General features: G+C 44.4%; 1 protein-coding gene across 3 annotated transcripts in view; it reads right to left on the reverse strand.

The window, feature by feature from the left end:
* Positions 1-1465: 1465 nt before the first annotated feature.
* WDR59 (WD repeat domain 59) overlaps positions 1466-27432 on the reverse strand; it is a 116126-nt gene continuing 90159 nt past the window's right edge. For all 3 annotated transcript variants that reach the window (XM_023202440.1, XM_023202439.2, XM_023202441.1), the window contains 8 exons: positions 20953-21086; positions 19773-19854; positions 16993-17105; positions 15460-15610; positions 14975-15047; positions 13556-13682; positions 12947-13089; positions 1466-2341 (listed from right to left, as the gene is read on the reverse strand). In XM_023202440.1, coding sequence (XP_023058208.1) covers positions 2106-2341; positions 12947-13089; positions 13556-13682; positions 14975-15047; positions 15460-15610; positions 16993-17105; positions 19773-19854; positions 20953-21086 — 1059 coding nt within the window. In that variant the 3' untranslated portion in view covers positions 1466-2105. The remainder of the gene's footprint in view (positions 2342-12946; positions 13090-13555; positions 13683-14974; positions 15048-15459; positions 15611-16992; positions 17106-19772; positions 19855-20952; positions 21087-27432) is intronic.

Genomic DNA, 27432 nt, shown 5'->3' on the forward strand with positions numbered 1-27432 from the left:
ATACTCCCACAGTATGGGGCATGTTCTAGTCCCTAAGTTAATCTACTTGGAACTGTAACATTCTAAGAAACAGAAATAGATATTTCAATATAAATAATAAAAAAGATTTCTTTTCACTGGCACATACAAAATGTGAAATTGAAAATCATTCTGAAATTAGCCAGGCGTGGTGGTGCACACCTGTAGTCCCAGCTACTCAGGAGGCTGAGGTGGGAGGATCACTTGAGCTCAGGTGATAGAGGCTACAGTGAGCTATGATTGCATCACCACTCTACAGTCTGGGCGAGAGTGAGACCCTGTCTCTCTCTTAAAAAAAAAAAATTTTTTTTAACTTAAAAAAAAGAAAGTCATTCTGAAGAATCGGTGGACACAGGTGTTACAACTGCTGAGAACACAGGCAAACACGGGCAGTGTGCGAGAGAACCCAAAGGAAGAATGAGGGCACTCACTGGAACCCAGCCCATCTGCATAGAGACAAGGAAGACTGGTTTACTGACAGGGTCTCACTCTTTGCCCAGGCTGGAGTACAGTGGTACAATCAAGGCTCACTGCAGCCTCGACCTCCTGGACTCAAGTGATCCTCCCATCTCGGCACCCCAAGTAGCTGGGACCACAGGCACGTGCCACCACAACCAGCTATTTTAATTTTTTTTTTTTTCTTTTTTTGAGATGGAGTCTCACTCTTGTCACCCAGGCTGGAGTGCAATGGCATAATCTTGGCTCGCTGCAACCTCTGCTTCCCAGTTCAAGCGATTCTCCTATCTCAGCCTCCCCAGTACCTGGGATTACAGGCTCCCACCACCATGCCCAGCTAATTTTTGTATTTTTAGTAGAGATGGGGTTATACCATGTTGGCCAGGCTGGTCTGAAACTCCTGACTTCAGGTGATCCTCTTGCCTTGGCCTCCCAAAGTGCTGGCATTACAGGCATGAGCCACCACGCCCGGCCTGTTTTTAAATTTTTTTACAGAGATGGGATCTCCTTATGTTGCCCAGGCTGGTCTTGAACTCCTGACCTCAGGTGATCCTCCCACCTTGGCCTCCCAAAGTGCTGGGATTACAGGCATGAGCCACCACACCTGGCCTATTTTTTAAATTTTTTGCAGAGATGGGATCTCCTATGTTGCCCAGGCTGGTCTCAAACTCCTGAGCTCAGGTGATCCTCCCACTTTTGCCTCCTGAAGTGTTGGGATTACAGGCGTGAACCACCGTGCCTGGCCAAGGGAGACTTTTCTATCCATGCTGCACAGCAATCTCGTTCTCCTTTTGCTAGAAGAAATAAGAAGATTCTTGGGGTTGGGAAGAACCTTATATGTCAAATTCTATTTTCTCCTGTCAGATGACAAAAGTAAATCAGTATTTCCTTTAAAAATCAGAGCACTGACTTTGGTCCTATTCAAAATAGCTACCTTCAATTAGAAGTAGGGTAAAAAATGATTCACCAAAAATGTTGTTTAACTTTCTCTCTCTTTTTTTTTTTTCAAATAATTACTAGAATTTTATTAGCCAAGGGATAGCAGCTGGAGGAGAAATAAACAAAAAATACATCTTAAGAATCCTTAAGTACAGTGCATATTTACAATTTAAATGTCATATTTTAGAAGGCCACTGTCCATCAGCTCAGTAAATGTACCAGCTTCTAAAGCCACAATGCCACAGGCCCGTTTGTTGATTCAATTCCGACCCACCACTGTCCTCGGGCTCAGGAGGCTGTCTTTTCCATCTGACTGTGGTCTCTCCGTTGGCATCAGGAGAACACTGCCCGGTGGTTTAAGGCTAACACCTTACCAGGGTAACATCAGCCCCGGAGCCAGGTGCTGTTCTCTCTGAAAACCTCCCCCTTGGTAGCTCAGCCGACATAGACGACACACAAGCGCAGCTCTGCACTTCTGCCCTCATCTTCCCACAGTGACATCCACGCCAGACAGCCAAACAGAAGAGAAGGCAGAGGCCCACCAAGAGCTGACACTGCACAGTCCTGGGGGGACCATCCGCCCGTCTCACTGGGGACGAATTGAGGTTCTGGAGCCTCTCCCCTGACAGACAGCTTGTCAGCGGCATTCGTGGGTCATCTGGGATTTCAGACAACACCCGTGGTCTGTAGGTTCAGAAAGTGCTTTCAAGCAGGCAGTGGCACCCACACCCAGTGGGACACACCTCCTGGGTCCGAAACCACTCCATCATGTGGCTGGTGTGGCCACCGTGCCCACAGGTCAGGCAGAAATTGGACGATCCCCGCACAGCCACATGGCAGATGGCACACTGGAACGTGAAGCCTTTGCAGATGGCACACTGCGTGCCACGGACCTCACTCCGGCAGTGGCTGCAGTACACGCCGAACTCTGGAAATGGGCAGGGATGGGCAAAACAAGAGGCAGCATGAGTTTAGTTCTGAAAAAGGAAACTGGGGCTTGCCAGGAAGAAGGACGTCTCCTCTTAGACTCCGGCAGATTCTTAGACCAGTGGTTTGCATTTTCTGTTTTTTTGGTTTTTTCTTTTTGAGACAGAGTTTCACTCTTGTCGCCCAGGCTCGAGTGCAATGGTACAATCTTGGCTCACTGCAACCTTCACAACCCGGGTTCAAGTGTCCTGCCTCAGCCTCCCGAGTAGCTGGAATTACAGGCGCCCGCCACCACCCCTGGCTTAAGTTTGTATTTTTAGCAGAGACGGGGTTTCGCCATGTTGGCCAGGCTGGTCTCGAACTCCTGACCTCAGGTGATCCAACTGCCTTGGCCTCCCAAAGTGCTGGGATTACAGGCTTGAGCCCCTGTGCCCAGCCTATGTTCTGTTTTTTGTTTGTTTGTTTGTTTGTTTGTTTTAAATCAGAACTCCTTCTGAGCCACTGCACCTGGCTGAGTACTGTATTTTCTCAGGGGTCCCACGTGGAAACCCAGTGCCCCACAGCAGGGGGCAGCTGCATCTGATGCCTCTTCCCACCCTGACGGCTGGCAGGGCCTGGCACGCAGGAGATGTCGAACAGGTGAAAGAACTGAATGACTCAGTAGTAACGCTTCAGCAGAGGGCAGACTGGTTTTACCAACGCCTGCTACTGCCCACTCGCCACCGGCCCAAGTCAGGACACCACGTGCTGCTCCATCGCCGGGCAAGGACTGGTTCCACTGGGCTACCCCGAGTGAAACCTGCTCTGTCTACTCTGCTGGCAATAGTCTCCTCATCAACTGACCCTCCCGCCTCTGCTGGCCTTTGGATGAAAGGCCACTTCTTACTTAAGTCCTCTGACTGCAGGGGCAGTGGGGTGGGGACTGGGCCCCATCACCGCCTCCAGACCATGACCTTTCTGCTGGAGGCCAACGTCATCCGGCTTCACTAGCCTTTCCCCCTTTTCTCTGTGTCATCTGCAGACATTCTGGAGACACGCCCCCATTCACTGAAGATTTGTTCTTGGCTCTCAATTTTCTTTCTACCCTAGATCTTAGCACAATCCTGGAGGTCTCCCAAACCTACACCACTAACCCTGTGCCCACCCGGCCGTTCAGGTCTTTGCCTTCGTCCCTAACCCACCACCACTAACCCTTTGGTCCACCTGCCCCTTTCGAGCTGCAGTTTGCCCTTTGGCCAACCTGAATTACATGGACTCACTTTATAATAATCACTTATTTTACAAATGCCTTCAATTCCTTTGCCCATCTCCTGCACCACCTGGCAAAACCTCTACCCTGGATGAACCATATCACCTGCCCACTCCATGCCTGCCCACAAGAGGCTGAGCAATCCTCCAGAAAGGCCCACAGTCAAGAAATGCATCTCACTTCATACACACGATCACCAACAGACACAACACCTAGTCTTGCACAGAGCCTGTGTTTCCCTTCTGTCCCCGAGATGGTGACTTCGGGCCTCTGCCACATTCTGCAAACTCCTCCCTCAGGCCTTTTCTCCCCACTCCTGCACCTGCCGGCCTCTTCTCTCACTTCCCCTCATCATTACACCAGGCATCTTCCAATCTCCCACCTCTCCTTCCCTCTTACAACGGAGGGAGGGTCCTTTCTTCCAGCAGAACTGGCTGCTCTGTTGAATGACAATTGGTGGTTAGAAAAATACGCCAGTAAAAACTCCTCTGAATGTGGTACCTAAGGGCATATTTTATGATAGTCCCAATTAAGGCAAATCCTGAGACAAGTCAGACTAGTTTGATAATTTTGGTTTAAAAATAGCTACATCTTCTCCCTCTAAGCATAATTTTTTATATTATGTACAAACTTTGGTTATATTCTCATGAAAAGCCTAATTAGTTGAAAACTCTCAAATTTTCATTACTGGTTTTATTGGCCAACATTTAACATTAAGAGAATGCAAATATTGTGCGTTCAGGTAAATTTAATTCTAATGTTTAAAAGGGTTTGTTCTTTGGTACTTGAGATAACCGTAAACTTAATTATTCTCCATATCTATCTGGGTAAAATTATTAAAATGTCATCTCATAGTATCATTAATAATTGTGTTTCTCTATAGGGAATCAGATTAAATATAGTTTTCAAGATCCTTATTAACTTTAAGACCCTGAACTAATACTTCATTTCATTAATTAGTGAATGATCTTTTGGGGGATCTGGGCAATTTCTAAGGAGATCTAAATTCACAAAGACAGAAAACACTAAAACCCCAGGACGTGGTCCCTTGCCTCTTCCCGGTATATACACAATGGGATGGCTCAGCAGACGAACCGGTTGAGAAGGATGGGCAGACGCCTGTGGGCCTTGCTGGTGCGTGCCTCCTCTCACCACTTTAGGGCATACAAAGGGATGTGGAATGTGTTCCCCAAACAGAGCTGGCAAGGTGTCTCACATCCGGTTGCCTTTAGAATTTTCCCTGACAAGCCACTAATAGTGTCGGTCGCTAACGGTTCCAGGTTTTCTCTGGGTCTCTGAGGGAAGAAGAATGACTCTGGGAGGCTGGGGCTATACTAGATACAAATTGCAAAGCAGATACCACTTGCAAGTATGAGATATGAATCTGTATTCAAAATAATTGATGTGTTCTGTTAGTTCATCAAAGAAATGTTCCAGTTTTATTAAAACGATCAATCAACGGGGTGAGGGTATTGTCTTACTGAATGTGCTGATAAAGTTAGTATATTTTAAAGTTAAAATATTTAAATTTGCTGGTTTTGCGTACATCTCAAAACACACACACACACACACAAACACACAAAGGTATCTTAACATTTTTAAACAAAATCAAATGATGCACACTTTAAGAGGAAAAAAACAATACTTCCTAAGAAAACTGTATAGTGATGAAGAAAATGTCAAATGTGATTCTGTGCCAGGATAAGAGGGTTCCTTACAGCACCAAAATCATCTCACTTGACAGCTGGTTCATTTCTGGTGCTTTCTGTCATGCTTTTGAATTACATTAAATGAAAATCTACTTCTGAAAAGTCTAGGGTTCTTAATTATTTGCTGCTGTGTTTATTTATTTATTTTTCTTTTTATTTACTTATTTATTTTTTGAGATGAAGTCTCGCTCTTGTCACCCAGGCTGGAGTGCAATGGTGTGATCTCAGCTCACTGCAACCTCCACCTCACGGATTCAAGCAATTCTCCTGCCTCAGCCTCCCGAGTAGCTGGGATTACAGGCACCTGACAACATGCCTAGCTAATTTTTGTATTTTTAGTAGAGAGGGGGTTTCACCATGTTGGCTAGGCTGGTCTTGAACTCCTGACCTCAGGTGATCCCCCTGCCTCGGCTTCCCAAAGTGCTGGGACTATAGGCGTGAGCCACTACACCCCGCCTGCTGTGTTTATTTTAAATGTCATCATTCTGAACCAAGTATGTTACAATGTCTTGTCTTTAGGCATATAATAACTTACGCTTATATCAAATCACCTCGGACAACTCTTTCTCAAACTGCCTTTTCCCAAATTTGGAAAAATAAAGCTCTCACTGTCTTCTACACATGTCGGCTACATGTAGAACTCTCCAGATGACAAGTGGCCAACACCACAGATTTGTTCCCTCACTATAGGAAGGAGGGAAGCCAGAAATGATTGGGAATGTCTGGCATTCTCTATCCTTTTAATAGTTTAGCATTATTGTAAAAGCTCTTGTATTTATTAAACCCACAATATGAGAAATCAAATAGGGAAGTTCAACCTCCCTGGGGAACTTTACTCAAGTACAACATTATTAATGGGAATTTTTCCGCAACTTCTTTCAAGATCAATAGAAGGATACTCATGTCTGTTACAAAGACTGGCATATCTTTCAACAAATTTATTTTTTAAACTTATGTTTAAAATGAAAATACAGTACTTGGCCGGGTGCTATGGCTCTCGTCTGTAATCCCAGCACTTTGGGAGGCCAAGGTGGGTGGATCACCTGAGGCCCGGAGTTCTAGACCAGCCTAGCCAACACGGCATCACCCATCGCCACTAAAAACATAAAAATTAGCTGGGCGTGGCGGTGCACACCTGTAATACCTGGAAGGCTGAGGTAGGAGAACTGCTTGAACCTGGGCGGCAGAGGTTACAGTGAGCCAAGACTGCACCACTGCACTCCAGCCTGGGCGACAGAGAGAGATCTTGTTCCCCCCACAGCACCCACTCCACAAAAAAAGAAAACAAAAGTAAAAAGAAAATACAGTACTCCTTTCGTTTGGCAATAACCTTACAAACATTTTACGGGATGAATTAAAAGAGCGTGGAGATTTGTCAACATCCTCAGAGTCCAAAATATGTTAGTGTTGGGGAATCACTAACTGAATCCTTAGGAAATGATTACGTGTTTTTCTGCCCCATACGATACTGTTATCATAAACTAGACAGAGCCATTTCGCATTATTGCCAATCACCAGTTTCTGCTTTTGCCTCACACTTGCCTAAAGTCACCTGCTATAAACAATAGGTCATAAATAGAAACTTACAGAAGACATGTCAAAATAAAGCCTCTTTAGGCACTAATAAAGGTACTCTTCACTACTGATATTACTGAAGAGATTCCTGAATACCCACTTTCCAAATAAGCTGACACCAGCCAGAAGCAGTTTCTCATGCCTGTAATCCCAGCACTTTGCGAGGCTGAGGTGGGGGTATCCCTTGAGCCCAGGAGTTTGAGACCAGCCTGGGCAACATGGCGAGACCCCATCTCTACAGAAACATTTTCCAAAAAATTAGCCAGGCATGATGGTGTATACCTGTGATCCCAGCTACTCGGGAGACTGTGGTGGGAGGGTTGTTGAGCCCAGCAGGTCGAGGCTGCAGTGAGCTGTGATCATGCCTCTGCACTGCAGCCTGGGTGACAGAGTGAGACCCTGTCTCAAAAAACAAACAAGCCAAACACCATTGCCACCAGGAGACACTTGTCAGGCTGTGGAATGGATCAGGATTTCTAGGACTTTTTGGTTCAGAAGCAGATGACTTTAGTGAAAGCAGATGGGTAGAGAATCCAAGATAATTAGAACAAGAATTACTTAGCAGGGACTGAATACAACTGATGGAAAAATTTAATTCTGGCTATTGATCTATTTTCTACTAGAAAGGAGAAAACATTCTTTCTTTTTTCTTGCTCCATCTCTACCCCTCAGTTTAACACATTATAAACATTGAAATGAAACACTCTGACAATGGTATCTTGTTCCAATTACCTTCAGGAGGAAAAAAAATCCAAAAAAGATCTTAATATAGACTATACGATACCAAACCATTAGGAAAACCTTAGAACAATAATTCCATAGGAAATATCATATGTTGATTAACCTCATCTGCAGAAGTGCTCAGAACAATGGGTAAGTACCACACAAAGGCCTTTTCTTTCCATGACAAAATATTTACACAAGTTCAGTGAGTCTGCTGGGGCTGGGTGTGGTGGCTCATGCTTCTAATCCCAGCATGCTGGGAGGCTGAGATGGAAGGATCACTTGAACCCAAGAATTTGAGACCACAATGGACAACATAGTGAGACTCTGTCTCTATTTTATAAAAATTAAAAAAATAAAAAACAAAAGAAGCTGCCCTCCTCCTTATCATGATATATATGGATAGACCAAATTTACAGCCAAGGTCATGCCCAAAACATCACATTTAGATTCAAATCTCATTTAAATTAGGTATGATATGGCCAGGCACGGTGGCTCACACCTGTAATCCCAGCACTCTGGGAGGTTGAGGTGGGCGGATCCCGAGGTCAGGAGATCGAGACCATCCTGGCCAACATGGTGAAACCCCGTCTCTACTAAAAATACAAAAAAATTAGCTGGGCACGGTGGCAGGTGCCTATAGTCCCAGCTACTCGGGAGGCTGAGGCAGGAGACTGGCGTGAACCCGGCAGGCGGAGCTTGCAGTGAGCCGAGATCGCGCCACTGCACTCCAGCCTGGGCGAAAGAGCGAGACTCCATCTCAAATAAATAAACAAATAAAATAAATTAGGTATGATAAGTCATTATGAAGGGGAGGAGATTGCTTCATATGTGGACATGAAGCCCACAAGTCCTCCCAGGAAATTTCTTTGGCTTAGGGAACCCCAGCCTTGCACAAAGTACAGATGTCATTTCCTGACAGGCCAGAAACACTGACTACCCTGAGGATCACAGGTAAGAGGCACAGGACGACAGGATAGGTTTTGCCGGTGAAACTTGATAGGGGTGAAATGAATCATTCTTGGGTCCTAACAGACAAACTAATAAAGACCATAAAAATACTCCCAGGAATCAAAGTATGATTCCAAGGCTTTTCAAAACTTCCAGGAGGAAGCGAACTCCAAAGGTGCAGGATCATATGGCTCCAGTTTGTTAAGTATACAACAAAAAGTCTTGTGTATTAATCAACGTCACCTATTACACAAAAGTAAATAAAACTGGCCAAAGAAATAAGACGTTAAATTAATATACGGAACCAATAAACTGCTGAACGAAATTTAGGTGAGCAGCTCTGTGCCTCTAGGGAGGGAATTCTCCCCATGCGGAGGCTGGGAAAGCAATCGCTTTGCTCTGCCACCATTAAGACCAAGCACAATCAGAAACAAAAACAAAAAAATCATCTCATATCCTGAGACTTTCTTTAAGGGAATACTCTATCTAACAGTATCCCCACAAAATGAATGAAACCATGAGCCCCATCTGTAAATACTGAATCCCAATGAAACTAACTTTGCCCCTCAAATTTGCTATGCTGAAGTCTGTGAATATGGGATGATCAAGGAGGTGGAGGTTGCAGTGACCCGAGATTGTTCCATTGCACTCCAGCCTGGGCGACAGAGTGAGACTCCATCTCAAAAAAAAAAAGAAAGAAAGAAAAGAAAATACTTTTTTTACTGCTTTTGTCTGTGAGTCCATCTTTTACGATCCTGCCGTGCTTTATAAACCTTGTGACATTGCTTTTATTGAAATTAGGATACATTATTCATCCTTAACTACCATTAAGTCTTTCTGAGTTTGTATTTCAGACTCTCTGACTGCACTACAGACATCTTGACCTGCCAAACCACACTTTTTATTTCTTTGTACATCCCACAGAATCCAGCATGACACTTTATAAAAGCAGATGTCAATAAGGGTTTAGCTGACTGATGGGCTGATACATCAGCTCTATATCTCCATGATTCATGTTTTCCTGAAAACTAATTTTTAAAAGACAAATTGCTCCAGGCCATCATTAATCTTTTCCTGAGATACTTTCATACATTTAGATGCTCTGAAAAAATATGTTGCCCACATAGCATTTTGTGTCTTTACATTTCTTCAAGTACATGTACCAACATAATCTCTGTTAAAATAATCCTTGAAATTCACTACCTAAACCTACATATTACTCTAGTTTGTTTCTTCAAATAGAAACTACCAGGTATGGTGTCTCACATCTGTACTCCCAGCACTCTAGGAGGCTGAGGCGGACACATCATTTGAGGCCAGTAGTTCAAGACCATCCTGGACAACATGGCGAAACCCCATCTCTACCAAAAATACAAGTGGTATTTGTATTGTATTTTACTATCTCAACTAAACATTCCTATTAATTGTATTGTATTTTAGTGTCTCTACTAAAAATACAAGTGGCATGGTGGCGGGCGCCTGTAGTCCCAGCTACTTGGGAGGCTGAGGCATGAGAATCGCTTGCACTTGGGAGGCAGAGGTTGCAGTGAGCCAAGATCACGTGACTGCACTCCAGCCTGGGTAACAGAGCGACACTCTGTCTCAAAAACCAAAAAAAGAAAAGAAAGGAAAAGAAACGATACCTACACAATTTAAGAGTCAAATCATTCTACGCATCTTATTACAAAATCCAGCATTCCCTGCCACTGCCCACCTCATCACTCCCTAGATGAAATGCTTTTCATTCATTTAACTGTTTCTTTTTTGTTGTTGTTTTTTGCTTTCTTTTTTTTTTTTGAGATGGAGTCTCGCTCTGTCACCCAGACTGGAGTGCAGTGGCACAATCTCAGCTCACTGCAACCTCTGCCTCCTGAGCTCAAGCGATCCTCCTGCCTCAGCCTCCCAAGTAACTGGGACTACAAGCATGCGCCACCATGCCCGGCTAATTTTTGTATTTTTAGTAGAGACAGGGTTTCACCATGTTGGCCAGGATGGTCTCAATCTCCTGACCTCATGATCCGCTCATCTCAACCTCCCAAAGTACTCGGATTACAGGTGTGAGTCACCGTGCCCGGCCACACCCATTTTTAATCTCGCTGTCAAGCCACGTCCAGAGGTCCCCGAGCCACGTGAGGGTTCTGCAGTGTGTTTTGTGCTTCTGACAACAGTTCAGGGTTCAGCTTTATCAGGCCCTGCAAAATCAGCTGCCACTAAGCTATCCACTTCCCATATCCCAAATTTTATTACCAACATTACTTCTTGTACAGTTAGGCTTTTCAGAAGAGCTCTGTACAGACATTTTGGTGGGGTCCTGGAGAAGAGGAAATCAGTGTATGTTTAGTCCACTACATTTGGCAGCCTTCCACTTCATTCTGTACAACACCTCTCCCTGCTCAGTCTTGCTTTTCCTCAACACTCACTAGGGTCTCATTCTAACTCTCTCTGCCTTGTTCTTCCTCTAGGACCCAAGCTCCAGGTATCGGTTTCTCTCAAGGCCCAGCGCAGGTGGCCTCTCCCTGCACTCTTCCTTCCCAGCCCCAGCTGGGTGGGTCAACACACCCATTCCCACAGCTGGAATGCCATCCACATGCTGGGGATCCTGAAATCCCAGTTCTAGCCCCAATCTCTCCTCTGAGAGCCCAACTCACATCCAACTGCCTATGCAACTTCTCCAGTCCAGTATCTCACACACATCACTGACTATCCCAAGCTAAGCCCACAGCGTTCTTCCAGTTGTTTCCATCTGGGAAGCTGGTACTGCCATTGACCCAGTCGCTCATGCTGAAAATCTAGGAATCGTCCAAGTTTCATCTCTCTTCCTGATCCCAAGTGATAAGTAGTTACACTGAGTCTAGCTCTACAATGTATTTTAACCCATCCATCATCTCTCTCAAACTCCAGCAATGCCACCCTTAGACCAGGCTGTCCGCCTCTGACCGCTACAACGTCTCTGAACGGGCTTCCAGCTTCTGCTCTGCCCTCCTCCCATCCTTTTCTCATAGGAAGGCCATAGTGACCCTCTTAAAACACAACCCAAGCACGTTGCTTACTTCTTATGCCCTTGGAAGCTTACCATTGGACTTGGATACAATTGAAATTCTTTTTTTTTTCTTTTTTGAGACAGAGTCTTGCTCTGTCACTCAGGCTGGAGTGCAGTAGCATGATCTCGGCTCACTGCAACCTCTGCCTCCTGGATTCAAGTGATTCTCCTGCCTCAGCCTCCCAAGTAGCTGGGATTATTGGTGTGCGCCACCATGCCTGGCTAATTTTGTATTTTTAGTAGAGATGGGGTTTCACCATGTTGGGCAGGCTAGTCTCAAACCCCTGGCCTGAAGTGATCTGCCGGACTTGGCCTCCCCAAGTGCTGGGATTACAGGCATGAGTCACCATATCTGGCTGAATCCGAATTCTTTACTGCAACTTACAAGCCCCTGCCTGACACAATCCTAAGTACTCTACATGCAAATTTGATACCACTCTTCTCCCCACTGTACTCCAGCCACACCGTGCCACCTTCCTTTGCTTGTTCACAACGACAGTCATTTCCCTGGGGCCTGACCCTCAGTGTGGGACGCTCTTTTCACCACTCTGCACTGATGGCTCCATGGTTCCTTTAAACCTTCAGACCGCAGCTCCTTGGAGGCCTTCCTAACACACCTCAATTCCTCTTTTAAGATTCTCCCTCTCTGTTCTCCCTGCCCCCACATCGTTTTTGTTTGCTTGTGAATATTTATTTGAAATTATTTAATATCCCCCCCCTACTCAGTTGTAAGCTCCATGCAGGGAAGGAATGTGTGGGCACTGTGCCTAAGAGGAGTTGGACACATAGAGGAATAAATGAAGAAATATCCATCCCTCTGATCCATGCTGGAGTACTGTGTATAAACTACTTCTGTCGCAACAGAAATTTCATCCTGGACAAGGCGCCATGGCTCACACCTGTAATCCCAGCACTTTGGGAGGCCGAGGCGGGCATATCACCTGAGGTCAGGAGTTTGAGACCAGCCTGGCCAATATGGTGAAACCTCATCTCTACTAAAAGTACAAAAATTAGCCTGGCATGATGGCGGGCACCTGTAATCCCAGCTACTCGGGAGGCTGAGGGAGGAGAAGTTTGAACCCAGGAGGCAAAGGTTGCCGTGAGCCAAGATCACACCACTGCACTCCAGCCTGGGTGACAAGAGGGAGACTCCATCCCAAAAAAAAAAAAAAAAAAAAAGATTTCATCCTGTTATGAAATGCAAGGGCTTTTCAGAAGCTTGGAATAGACTCAAAATGCCTCAGAAATTTCTGCTTAGAAATGAGAAGCTGAAACTTCATTCCAAGTCTGATGCTGTGGACAAATTAAATTATAGGATCTTTCAGACAGTGATAGGAAGAGAGAGAAATGCATACTCACCGATCCCTTTGTGAGGGTCAGGAGGACAGGAGACAAACTTCAACACTTCGGCTCGCTTCTCTCTCAGACCCCAACGGTAGAGGATTTCCCCATAGCATTTCTTAAAGTCATCAAATTGCTGGGTGTTGGCGGGGTCCAGGAGCCTGGAGAAAGTTAAAAAGATTTCCTGTCAGATCCTTTAAGAAAAAATAAGCTTGATCCTAAATGGCACTTCATATGCCCTTCTTAAAGCAACAGTCCTGGCTGGGCACAGTGGCTCACACCTGTCACTCCCCACACTTTTGGAGGCCGAGGCTGGCAGATCCCTCGAGGTCAGGAGTTTGAGACCAGCCTGGCCAACATGGTGAAACTCTGTCTCTACTAAAAATACAAAAAATTAGCCGGACATGGTGGCAGGTGCCTGTAGTCCCAGCTACTCAGGAGGCTGAGGCAGGAGAATCACTTGATCCTGGGAAGCAGAGGTTGCAGTGAGCCGAGATTCCGCCACTGCACTCCAACCTGGTGACAGAGTGAGACTCTGTCAAAAAAAAAAAAAAAAAAAGCACAAGAGTTGTGATTGTGGAGAAACTGGAGTCTGGCATCGCAGCTCCCACCTGAGAGGATGGTTACCTTTTATTTTTATCATGCTGGTCGCGTTCCCGCTCCCGGGGATCACTGCAGGTCAGACTCCCAAAGCGGAGCTCTTCCGGTGAGGATTCTCCCCAAGGGGAGGACAAGTGCTCTGCCTCTCTTCCCGCTGAAGAAAATCAAATGCGAAGGGAAGATGGCAATCAGAGAAGGCATGGAAAATATCTGAAAAGTCTCATAAGACCGCGTGTGGCCAGTGGATTTCCCAGAAGAAAAGTAAGTGAGGCTGAATATTCTGAGAAATATAACTAAACAGGACTCTTTCCTACCCTTATCTTTTTGCCCAGGTATTTAGAGAACCTGATAGCTAAGTACACACACATGATGCTAAAGCAAACGATGGGCTGGGCATGGTGGCTCATGCCTGGAATCCCAGCACTTTGGGAGGCCAAGGCGGGCCAATCACCTGAAGTCAGAGATTTGAGATCAGCCTGACGAACATGGTAAAACCCCGTCTCTACTAAAAAAAAAATACAAAAAGTAGCTGGGCATACTAGCACATGCCTGTAATCCCAGCTACTCGGGAGGCTGAGACAGGAGAATTGCTTGAACCTGGGAGGTGGAGGGTGCAGTGAGTCGAGATCACACCACTGCACTCCAGCCTGGGCAACAGAGCAAGACTCCATCTCAAAAAACTAAATAAATAAATAAATAAATAAATGAAGCAAATGATGGCACAGAGATAGAGTGGAATGTTATGTAGTCATTATTTATGAAGACTTTTTGAACAATATTTGCTCATGATTTAATTAAAAACAGAACACAAAGTCACATATATGGAATGACCACATTCCTGCACACAAAGAATGGATGGAAATGTTCTAGAATGTTAACGGATGCTATTCCTAGGTGGGAGATCAACGATTACCATTTTCTTCTCTAATACTTCGTGTTTGCTTTTCTTCACTGGGCACGAGCTACTTTTGAAATCAGAAAAATTTAGATCATTTTAAAAAATTGTTTTTTAAAAAAAATCCAGGAAATACAAATACACCTACTCCGCAAATAGCTTTATGATCAGCTGGAGTCAGACCGAGCTGTATTTGTCTACTCTGAAAGCGTTCGTGGGCAGGGGTAGGTGGCAGATGAACATGGAAAGGGCATGTGAAGGAGAAAGGACAAGGGCTGGATTTTGGGGGTGAACAGTGGGAAGTCCCATTGTCAGTTTCTCAAGGTTCTGAGATGGAAAGCAACACAGCAAAAGGCACAAAGACCCTCAGAACGTGGCCTGTTCAACATGCAGAGCCAGGCCTCCGGCAAGAGTATCCCTATCACAGTAAATGTAAAGAGAAATAAGAAACAAGAAAAAAATATGGAGACTAAGCATCAACTAAAGCTTACACATGCACAGCTATCAGAGAACTAAAAATTCAGCGTGGGCTAAGTCATTTCCATACAAACCTATGTTCCAGCCACCAGTGTTGAGCCCTGGGTCTGACATACTGGAGCACGAACCAGAAGAGGTAAAGCTAGGCTACAGATGGGAAGAGAAGAACCAACAGGACTAGCATCAGAATACTGTTCCCCATGACAGTTCACGTTAAGAAAACAGCAGGCCAAGCATGGTGGATCATGCCTGTAATCCTAGCACTTTGGGAGGCCAAGGAAGGCAAAACACCTAAGGTCAGGGGTTCGAGACCAGCCTGGCCAATATGGTGAAACCTCATCTCTACTAAAAATACAACAATATACCGGGAGTCGGGGTGCATGCCTGTAATCCCAGCTATTCGGGAGGCTGAGGCACGAGAATTGTTTGAACCCAGGAGGCAGAGGTTGCAGTGAGCTGAGATCGTGCCACTGCACTCCAGCCTGGGCAATAGGGTAAAACTCCGTCTAAAAAAAAAAAAAAAAAAAAATCAGACAAAACCAGAAAAGGACAAACTTACATATCGACTATGGGACACCACAAGATTAGAAGAACGGTTGGGAAAAGGCCCAAAGGGGTTTGGTATCCCCTGAGGCCGAGACTGGGCTTCGAACACGCTACAGAGCATTGCCAGCGTCTGGACATCCCGGAGCCGGCAATAGTGAGCCAACCTGAGGAAAAGGTGAGAGGAAAGAAGACAAGTCAGGAGGAGGGACTGAGGAGGAACACGATCACAGTCATGGCGTGTTACTGCCACAGGGGTGGGACGGGAGGATTCTTGATTTGGCCTCAAAAACCCGTCAGGAATGGGGGCTTTCTACAGATCCACTGGTTTGACCTACTTTGAGTTTGCCTAAACTTGTTTTGGAATATAAGGCATCGACGTATTACAAATGATCTAGAGGACGCATCTCAAAGCCTCTGGCTAACATTCAGGCATGGGCTTAAACATGAATTGGCTTCTCCAAGAATTAAGTGGACTAACCTGACATCTGAACAAGCCAATACATGCTATCTCTGTCCTCCCAGCTCCAAGGAAGAATCACACTGCTTTTGGGGGATTCCCATACACGTCATTTATATAACCTAAAGCTACATGGAGGAGCCCAGAGGACACTGGACCACCACAGTATGCTAGCAGGCAATCGACTTTGGAGGTGCAGTTATGAAGATGAGCTATTAGGTAAGAACAACAAGGAGTGTTTCTACCCTTTAGGTACTCATATCCCCTTTGTCCTTTCAGGAAGATTATGCTGGAATGTGAGTAAGGAATCAGAGGGGCTTTGCCTTTAAGAATGAATAATATTACTGTCTTCCTATCACTCAATGTCTAATATTTGTGTTTTCACAGTCACTGTCTTATTTGAGTCTCACACGAAGTAGGTAGAGCAAACCTTATCATCCCTGTGTTAGTGACAAGGAAACGGAAGCATGAACACGTGTCCCAGGGGTGGCCTTAATGCATAAATAAAACCTCAATCTGAAGGCAGGAGTGTTTCTCTCCCCCGGCCCTGGGCCTCCAAGTTATGGAGATTCAAATGGTTTTACTTGGTGTTAAATTACGTTGTATAGTATATTCCAGTTTGCCACATGTCAGTGCAATAAACTGAACACAAAGGCAATGTTTTCTCGAATTACCTAACAGGGTGTAGGTGTCGTGGTCTCTGACAAACATGAACACCAACAAGCAGTTCTCTAATCCACTCTCAAAGGGGAGACCCTAGAGCTTTCAAGAAGAAACTTACCATCTCATGAGCTCAAACTCCTGTGTTCAGACTGACGTGATTTGTGGACTAACGCATGAATCTCTAAAGGATACATGAGTCTCAGGGGTCTCAAATCCTTGTTATAAATGACAAGAACTGTATAGTTCTGTCTGCTGTAAGAAGTTTGTTCTGTACAGAAATTACGTCAGCACTGAAAGGAAAGATCCTACTCCTTCCTTTCATTCCTCGCGCCTCTGCACCTCTCTCTTAGGTGATGACATTTCAAGTGTTTACAGACCAAAAACGGACATCGCTCATTTTTCTCACTTGTAGCTCTCAAAACCTACAGGGACTCCAGCAGCTGCCGCCCAAATGGATGTCGAGCCCAGGGTGTTTCCAAATCTGGGTCAGATTTCGGACCAAGGCAAAGATCTGTAGCTACCGTAGCCAGCGACCAAACCTGGACAGATCAAAGAGAAATATAAACTCAAACTGGCAAGGACAAGAACCGAAACTGTGAAGCAACCCCACCTGTCTTCCATTTAAAACCCGATGCCTTGCTACTCTGGGGGCAGCAAAAGCTGGAACCTTATTGAGATGCAGAAGTTTAGGCCCCAGTTAGTCCTACTGAATCAGCGTTTACATTTTCACCCACTCCTTCGGGGAGTTAAGTGCACTCTAAAGTTTGAGAAACACTAGGCTCAAAAACTTTTCATTAAGCAAACTTCAGAGAAATGACACAGTGTAATAATTTCAATGGGTCATCTACTTAACCACTAACTCACACGACTTTCTATTTTACTTTACTTTTTTGAGACAGAGTCTCGCTCTGTCGTCCAGGCTGGAGTGCCGTGGCACGATCATGGCTCACTGCAACCTCTGCCTCGTGGGTTCAAGCCACCCTACTGCCTCAGCCTCCCGAGTATCTAGGATCACAGGCATGCGCCACCACACGTGGCTAATTTTTGTATTTTTAGTAGAGATGGGGTTTTGCCATGTTGGCCAGGCTGGTCTGGAACTCCTGGACTCAAGTGATACGCCTACCTTGGCCCCAAAAAGTGCTGGGATTACAAATGTGAGTCACCGTGCCTAACCTCACTTGACTTTTTAAAATGCTGCTTCATCAGTAAGTTGGGTTGGCAGGGAGGAAAAAAAAAAAGGCAGTCTATAACACATTTAAGATCTGTCCTTCTTTACCTGAATAATGAAAGACTTTGTTGCCTTCATTATAAAAGTTTCAGTATCCTCTCTGAAGCTAAAATGTAAGAATAAAAAAAATAGGCCAAGGCAAAATGGATTTGGCTTTCTTTTTGTTGACGTCAAATCTGAGGAATACCTCCCAACTTGAAATCCCATGGGGCCTGGAGCCATCGAGCAGAAAGCGATAGCCACTAAGTGTCTATTTAAGTCCAAGGCACAGGCTAAACCCATCATGTCATAAGCAAAGTCCCCACCTCCGCAATACCTTTAAAAATCAAATACGGCGGACCCTGTGGCTCACGCCTGTAATCCCAGCACTTTGGGAGGCCAAGGAGGGCAAATCACGAGGTCAGGAGTTCGAGACAAACCTGGCCAATATGGTGAAATCCCGTCTCTACTAAAAATACAAAAATTAGCTGGGCATGGCGGCACACGCCTGTAGTCCCAGTTACTTGGGAGGCTGAGGCAGAAGAATCGCTTGAACCCGGGAGGCAGAGGTTGTAGTGAGCCAAGATCGCGCCACTGCACTCCAGCCAGGGCGACAGAGTGAGACTCCATCTCAAACAAACAAACAAAAAATCAAATACTATTTTCTGGAAAACCTTTCTTAGTAGCAGCACATCACTGTATGCCCATTAACTGGAAAACATTATACTAGACTCTGAGATGCTCAAAAGAAAGAAGATACAGACTTTGAATCAAGGAGTTTGCAATCTTAAGGAGAAAGAATAGGCAAACAAAGACAATGAGAAACAGGTAGAGAAGCATTAGGCATGCAAAATCAATTAAATCATGTGGTACTAACATACTTGAAAAATATATAGAAGGTATTGTCGAAAAGGAGAAACCTGAAGTTCACATTCATCTCTATAATCAATGACCTACTGAATCAGTACTAAAGGAAGTTGATGACTTTCTGCGATAAGATAAGATGTTTACTACCCTGGCTGAAAATTTAGGCATGTTATTTCCTCACTGATAATACACATTTCCTGAATGTCTTCAATAGAAACAGTGACTCTTGCATTTACTTCTGCAACTCTTTGCAAAATAGTAAACATATCTTCAACACGAACAAAAAGGCTGGGTGCCTGTAATCCCAACACTTTGGGAGGCCAAGGCAGAAGGATTGCTTGAGGTCAGGAGTTCAAGACTAGCCTCGCCAACATGGTGAAACCCCGTCCCTACTAAAAAATACAAAAATTAGCCGGTCTTGGTGGCATGCATCTATAATCCCAGCTACTCGGGAGGCTGAGGCAGGAGAATCGCTTGAAACCAGGAGGCGGAGGTTGCAGTGAGCCGAGATCATGCCACTGCACTCTAGCCTGGGCGACAGAGTGAGACTCCATCACAAAAAAACGAAAACAAAAACAAACCACTAAATGGTGTATTTTAAATGGGTAAATTGCATGGTAGATGGGCTATATCTCAGTTAAGCCGTTTAAAAAAATACAGAAATAGTTTGTTATAATACACTGATATGTTGCTGCAAAGATGAAGAAAATTTAAATATCTGTCACGTTAAATCATATTTTAAAACTGAACATCTCTATCTAAAGGAACACTTTGGTAAATATTTCATAAAATGAAGCATTTTACAAAGAAAAAAAAAGAATTGAGGGTGCAAATGGCAAAGAAATGGACACGCAAGTTTAGCTACACAGCAATCACCGTGATACTGGAACAGAAAAGAAATGTATAATAAAAAAAATTAATCAATGCTTTAGGATCTTCCCAACTAAGCACCAGGAAGAAAAATTTCCAGATTTGGAAAGCCACTCTAACCCTGCAGACTGGCAAAGCAAATGGAAAAGGAATTCCAAATCAAGACACACACTTTGAAAATGTCATTAAACGCCATGACAAAGTAAAAACAATTTGCTCCTGAAGAAAAATCCAAATCTTCACCAAAAGGGATGGACAATACCTGGACAAGATCCTTTCTTCCAACAAGCAAGGCAGAAGCGGCATTCTTCTGACACGTTTCCTGAATATCATTCACATTCAATCTGAAATGTTTTTTAAAGAATTAAAAATTTCATTCTAGTGTAACTTCCCACATCAACACACAGATGAGAAACTGCCTCTTTGGTTGCTATTCAAAATGTTTTACTCTGTGTTTGCCTTGGGCCTCCTTCCTATCTGACTCAGAGGAAAAGCTTAACTAGAGCTGATGCTAATACATCTGTGGGTTCCAGCCTGGGGAAGGTGAAATTGCTCACCTCTTTAAAGTCAGGAGAGGAGGCCATACTCAAATACCAATTTACCGACCAGCTTTTCTATGGAGTTCCCAAGCCTTGAGGGTTGAATAAAACTGAATGGAAATACATGCGACACTGACTATGGTTCCTAACAGAAAGAGTAGTGTGCTATGTACAGACTACAAAGGAAACACTTTCTGTTATGAGTTCGAGTTTAGGAAGAGGCAAGGGAACTGCAGGTGGCCTCTGCATGCCAATTACTCACCTCTCACTTCTGTCCAAACAAAAGTAGCTCTGCTTTGTATAATAGCTCTTCTGCTTTGTAAAGTAGCATGCCTTGTACAATACTCCACCCCTTTGAACGTGGGTGACACCAGTGAATATTGATGGGATATCACTTCTGTGATTATGTTATTAAGCAGTTGACTTTGAAGTCACCTACAGAGAGACTATCCTGGGTGGGGCTGACCTCGTCAGGTGAGGCCTCAGAGGGAAGGTGAAGCATACGTGAGCCATTCCTGCTGGTCTCAAGACGAGATTTACAGATGAGTTCTACAGCTGCAAGGGTCTGAATTCTGCTGACAACCTGAACAAGCTTGGAAAAGGAGTCTGTGCATCGGATGAGACCACTGCCTGGCCAACGCCATTTCAGCCTGCTGAGACCCTGAGCAAGGACACAGAAAAGCTGTGCCCAGACTCATGACTCACAAAAACTGGAAGATGAGAAATGAATGTTGTTGGAAGCTAAGTTTGTGAGAATTTGTACACAGCAACAGAAAACTAACACACTGGGCTTCTCCTGAAATTGCTTTTGATGAAAGGATTCCCACACTCAAAAAAAAAAAAAAAAGGTTTGCTAATCCTAGCTAAGTGACGAGTACAGCTGACTTGAAATTTTGTACTTACATGTACAGTTCTCCCAGCGATTTGTGAACAGGCAGGAGGCACGCAACATCCTGGATGATGACTTTCCCAGCAGCCTTGATCTGTCGATTGCCAGAGTCCGATCCCTCACGCTTACTTTTCCATCGCCTTGATTTCTAGGGGTAGATGAAAGGATGTAACTAATGGGGACTTTGACAAGTGGAAACCAACAATTGCAGAGCTCATCATGTTGGGGTCATTGGTAATTTGCACTTTTTTAAAATTACATCATGCCTACAATTATAGGAATCAGCATCTGTAGGAAATAAAAGGATGAGCTCTTGATCCAATAATCCCAACAGGAAAAAAGCACCTACTGCCGGGCTAGATACATTCTGCAGGTGCTCAGAAACATGTATCAGGAAGCCAGGATTAATACATTAATTAATGAATTTGAAAACAGCAAGTAAATAAGTTAGTAAAGGCCACAAAAATGTGGGAGAACAATTTTTAGATTGAATTCAGTCCTAGGTTCGAAATTCCTGCCTGAAACTAATCAAAGTTTCTTTCCTTAGGCAGTTTGAACAACGTTTGTTGAAAATTTATTTCAGACATAGCAGTGTGTGGGCTCTGCAAACCTCAATCTATAGTAGGAAGACAGAGAAATTTTGCAGCTTGAGGAGAATTATCCCGTTTTTCTGGAAGACTTGAATTAAATTTCTAAAAGTGATCTTTCTCAATGTCAAAAATACCTGATTTGAGGGGCTTGGGTAATGGACTTGGAATATCGTGGGCAAGTTTCCCATTTCCCCAGGCTTACCTATGAGTGGCTACATATGTGAGGAGTCTGTATGTGTGCAATGAGAGATGTCCTGGAAAGCTCGAATTATCAGAGCACAGCCCCATCTGGAATCTTTAAAATGACAAGCCAAGGAGCAGGATTCTATTTTATTACCAGAAGTTAAAAAGGGGGTCACCAAAGTGATTCAGCTAAGGAAGGAGTGACATATTTATTAGCAAAAAAAGGCAAAAGGAGCTAGTAAAAAGGGCCTCCAATTTGGAATGAGAAAAACCAAGATTTCCAGGTCTTACTACTATGTGTACTGGCTCAGTAGGACCCTGCGCAAGTTTTCATTTGTTGTGAATTTAGCCTAAGGCACGTCACTCTTTGTTCACTCACTGACAACTTATGGCCAATCATGACCTCTGTTGTTCCAGTCTCACAAGGTTAATGAGCGTACAATGAAGAGGTAGGGATGCAAATTAAATGGAAAAGTGTACTCTAGAAACATGTAATTATTATGAATGTATATAAGCTCTCGGGAATTTAAATTGGATCATTATTTAGATTACTCACAAATAAATTCATTTTCTGTAAGTGATTTTTATACAATCATTCTTCCATAAATTACCCTTGGTCTAAAGTCAGGGGTTTCTGACCACTGATAGCCCATTTAATCCCCAAAGTTGTCCAATGCATGTAACTTCCTATAGGGTTATCATGTGTCTTAGAACCTACTAAATTCAGGACATGTGTAGTTCAGGGCAGGTAAATGAAGAAATGTAGCTGAAGTATCTGTCAATTGTTTATCGTCATTTGTAAATGCATGTATGCATGTTACACTATCAATTTGGAACTTCAACCCATTTGATCTTTTTTTTTTTTTTTTCTTTTGAGACAGAGTCTCGCTCTGTTGCTGAGGCTGGAGTGCCGTGGCGTGATCTTGGCTCACTGCAACCTCCGCCTCCTGGGTTCAAGTGATTCTCCTGCCTCAGCCTCCCAAGTAGCTGGGATTACAGACATGCGCCACCATGGCGACTAATTTTTGTATTTTTAGTAGAAATAGGGTTTCACCATATTGGTCAGGCTGGTCTTGAACTCCTGACCTCAAGTGATCCACCCACCTTGGCCACCCAAAATGCTAGGATTACAGGCGTGAGCCATCGTGCCCGGCCCCATTTGATCTTAAGAACCAGTTCAGTGACTATTTACCTTTTATCCATACCCAAGTCATTATTCTGCAATACAAGGGGAAGCTTCATCAATTATTATGCAGTAACCCTTCCATTCCTACTTGCCCTGGTTTTCTAAAACATGTGCATACTCACAAAAGTGTTACCCCTTTAGACACAATCGTCCTGACATGGGTGTAAGTAAGGGGAGGATATGTTAAAGAGCAAATAACCTGTCAGAATGGGCTGGAGCCAGGCAGTGTTACTGACCTAAGACAGACGTAGTCACATGTGCACTAAATACTATGGCAGGGCCTGTTTTAGGGAGGGTCATTTAACCTGTGTCTACCCTGCAGTGACAGTGAATAGCACAGGGGCTTTAGAAGAATAGGGAAGGGACAAGGTACACAAGCTCATTCACTGTGATTTTCATTCAGGTTTCCAGGACTTAAAAAAGCCCAGGAAACAACACACCCACAGGCCCCACATAATTGGTCATCTCAAGTGAGACTCAGGGTACTGGATTTAAAAAAAAAAAATCTATGCCAGAAAGATTCCACCTAGAAGGGAATATGATCTGTCTAAGTTGATCTTCCGGGTAGGGTGGAAGGCTTCTAAAACACTGATCCAGGCAGTCACTCTGGCTCTTTATTCCAAAAAGAAAAGGAGAAGCGCTTAAACAATTAAGCAATTCACTATTGCTCAGTTAAACTACACAGCTGAATTGAAGGCCTCAATGAAGGATGAGGTCTACTAGCTTACAGAACACATGGAAAATAACCATGGGCCGAGCGCAGTGGCTCACACCTATAATCCCACACTTTGGGAGCCCAAGGCAGGCAGATCACTTGAGGCCAGGAGTTCAAGACCAGCCTGGCTCTGGCCCACATGGTGAAACTCCGTCCATACAAAATATACAAAAATTAGCAAGGCATGGTGGTATGGGCCTGTGGTCCCAGCTATTCGGGAAGCTGAGGCAGGACAATTGCTTGAACCAGGAGGCAGAAGTTGCAATGAGCTGAGATCGCGCCACTGCACTCCAGCCTGGGCGACAGAGCAAGACCCTGCCAAAAAAAAAAAAAGTCACAATTTCCTGACCTTTAAAACAAACCTAATGAAAGCATATTATTAATTATATTAAGATTTGTATGCCCAAAGCAGCTCATTTGCAAAACAGACTAGCTCATTTCAAATTGACAAATGACACAAGTCCAAGTGTACAAATGTTTGACTGAGGACTTACAGTATCAGCTCCTGCTCCTGGATTGCTCACTCTGTGCTAGTATAAGCCTCACTATGACAGCTCTGTGACGAGGGATGCTACCTGCATTTTACAAATGAGGACATGAGGTTTACTCTAGGTCACAGCCATCAGTGCTGAGATTTGAATACAGGCCTGTCAGGCTGCTAAGCTCATTCTTGTTAACTTGATTTTCAGTATACAATTTTATATTAAAAAATAATATATAAATTCTAAGCCCCCCGTTAATATGGAAATTGCTTGGTCCATTTTTTAACGGATCCATTTCTGCAGGAAGGAGATTAGCACTGGGTTCCAGCGATGCCTGTCCAGCTCCACCCTTCTACGATGACTCACTTCTTCAGTCACTTTCTGTCAGCATCGTGCCTCTGTTCTGCTCAGCCTGAGTGTCTAGTGAAGATCTGCAGCTCCTGCAGCTACATGGTTTCATAGCAGGGCAGGCCAGATTCAGACCAACATGCTGCATTTCAGGCCGGGCACCTCACACGGTTTAGGCTTTGGGGTTTAGCACATTCAGGATTAGGCACATTGAGAGAGAAGAAAACTGAGTTCAAAGAGATGTCTTAGGGACTCTTCCCCCATTTGCAGCTTTGGGTTACAAAGATGAGTAGAAACAAACCTACGTGACCTGTCCATACTTGATGCAAATACACACAGTGGTCTTTGCAACTTTTTGCAATGATTCTTCAATGAATTATGAAAATCACAGTCTGTAATTCATGGGACTTCTTGAGACACCAGGCTTCTAGATATTTCTGTTTGATCTGTACTGGATGGATAGGAGGTGCTTTATGAAACCTCACTCAGCTGCCTTTAAGCCTGCCATAAAGGAGGTTCCCCAACAAAGGACCACCCTAATCAGAGTTGCTACCTGGAACCAAACTGTAAAAGCAATTACAGGACAGTGCTGTCAATTTTTTTAATCCAGCAAGAAATAACTGCAAAACATTGTCAAAAATCTTTAAGGGGCTGCAAAATATTGTCACTGTCAGTTTTTCATAATGTGCTGGTTCGTGGTTTTTAAACATAAATATCTCCGCTTTAGGCTTCGGGGTCTCTTGGTAATCCTGCCTACTGGCCAATTACTCTGGGGAGTCTAACAAGGCTGTCTAAATGGAGAGGCTAAATCTCAAATGAGATCAGATACTAGTTGGGGTCTTAGGCCCTTGCTGTTAGCTAATGACTAGATGGACACCTTTTCATGGTTTTTTCCCCAGTGCTCTGGCAATAAGAACCATTCATGTTCCATCCACATCTCTCCTAAGAAATTTTCACCTCAATATCTTGCTGGCAATGTCCGGAATCTCTCATCTGTGCAACTGCCAGGTAATAACATACGGATTTCTTTTAGGATCCTCTGGTTCCAGAGCATACTGACACATGAGGCTAAGGTGTGGTTAATCTTTCCGCACTCGGGAAGGGTGCCATGGTCTAAAAGCCCCTGAACCTCCTGCATTGCTCCAGTCCCACTCTGACGGGCTTAAATATGGACACTTCTCTATGCAGTAAAGTTAGTACCTCTGGGAGGCAAAGGATTTGATCCTTTCAATGCTCCATCAATAGAAAATGTCCTGTCCCCACAGGTTTCAGGAGAAGAAATTGAGGGAAGAAAGACAAAGCAAGACAGACAAATTATTACATGATGAGCACCAGGCTGCCCCTCTGAACAAGCCAAGAAGGTGTTCATGGAGTTATGGCAAAGAGGACAAGGAAGAACGGAGTGGGGTGGAGGTTGGGGGGCAGGACGGAGGCACTGGTGCAAATAGCACTGAATGACAACCAATAGCCAGCTTGCGACTGTACCACCAGTGTTACTGCTACAATCAGAGGCAACATTGATGCCAATAAATGGGTTGAATGTAAAAAACAGCCCAAGAATAAGCCACCAACTGCTTCGCAGAAACCCCATTAGCAATGCATAATCCGCAGAGCGGGCAGGGAGTCTAAATGAATCCCTGTTTAAATAGCAGCGGGAGCAGGGACTTTTGGACAGTGGAAATTCAGCAGTCGGGTTGGCTGGGACAGGCTTTTGGAAGGTGGCCCCATTGGTGGCTCCACCTACAAGCTGTTGGCAGCAGTGGTACTTGCTAATCGGGGCTTCTGATTGCAACTGGTTTTCTATGACAAGGCTTTAGGATGATTCCCCTCAGTATTCTTTATACCAAATGAAATTTATACAAAGCCTCAAGGCTGCCTTGCACAGCGTGAGGTCACCTTGGCACTACTGAAACATGAAGGGATGGGAGAGGAAGACAGAAGAGGGGAAATGGCCAATAGGAGTGAGTAAGAAAGAAAGAAAAGGAAGAGAGGATGTCCACAGCGGAGGTTTTACTGTCTACGCAAAATATTGATGGTAAGGAAAAAATTTGTTCCAGAAACTTCCCAAAGGATAAAAACTAGCTTCTGTGTTATGCCAATGAAGCAGGTGGGCACCTCCCTCTGTGAACTAGACCATGATTATAAAAGCAAAGACAAAATAGTGGAAGGCTCTTATATCTTCCTCTGCTCCCCCCATGCCAAAGGTAGGCTTTTGGAAGCTCCAAAAAATTACACAAATGCTCCAAGTGAAACTGGGTGAGCTAACGGCTTACAATCAGGGTTCTTTCCAAGAAACCCAGTATTTAGTTTCCTTTGCAAAAAGAGTCCATTCAGGATCCCTGACAATATTAGCCATTTGAAACTCTGTGATTGGACAAGGAGACAGTCCTTGGTGCCTGAACTCCCCCAAGCAAACCACTGACTGTTGCTGGTCCTGAAAACAGCTAGCCTGTCATTTCAGGTTCCTCAAAGCCAGGCAGGTGGCATTTTATTCTTGGGCCTTGGGTAGAGACAGGATTAGTTAAGGAGAGCATTTGCACAGCGCACAGTACCGGGAAGTCGTTAATTGCTTGTATGGACCAACGCCGCCGGGCAGAGCGAGGAGACATCTGTGCATGAAAACGTTACACCCAGGAGGAGGGAAGAAAAACACCAAGAAAATTAAAAGGGAAAAATATAGAATAAAATGAAAGCTTCCCACACATCCGATGGATTCAAATGTACCATAATACACTGTAAAGTTGGGATTGGAACGACTAAAAAATCTGAGCCTCAGCACAGTGGTATTCGACTTCCCTCACCTCCCTCCCACCCCATCACACTCCAAACACAGCTTCAATTTCATTGTTCTTTTAGTCACATTTCAAGGTATATAGAGGCTGACATCAACACCTTCTGACAAAGGAACTACAAATAGGTTTGAGGAACACTAACACACACTAAGATCATTGTGCACGTGAGAAATAGGCAGAAGCCTGTTTTCCCCTGCA

The sequence above is a fragment of the Piliocolobus tephrosceles genome, chromosome 17 (assembly GCF_002776525.5).
Source record: "Piliocolobus tephrosceles isolate RC106 chromosome 17, ASM277652v3, whole genome shotgun sequence".
Lineage (NCBI taxonomy): Eukaryota > Metazoa > Chordata > Mammalia > Primates > Cercopithecidae > Piliocolobus > Piliocolobus tephrosceles.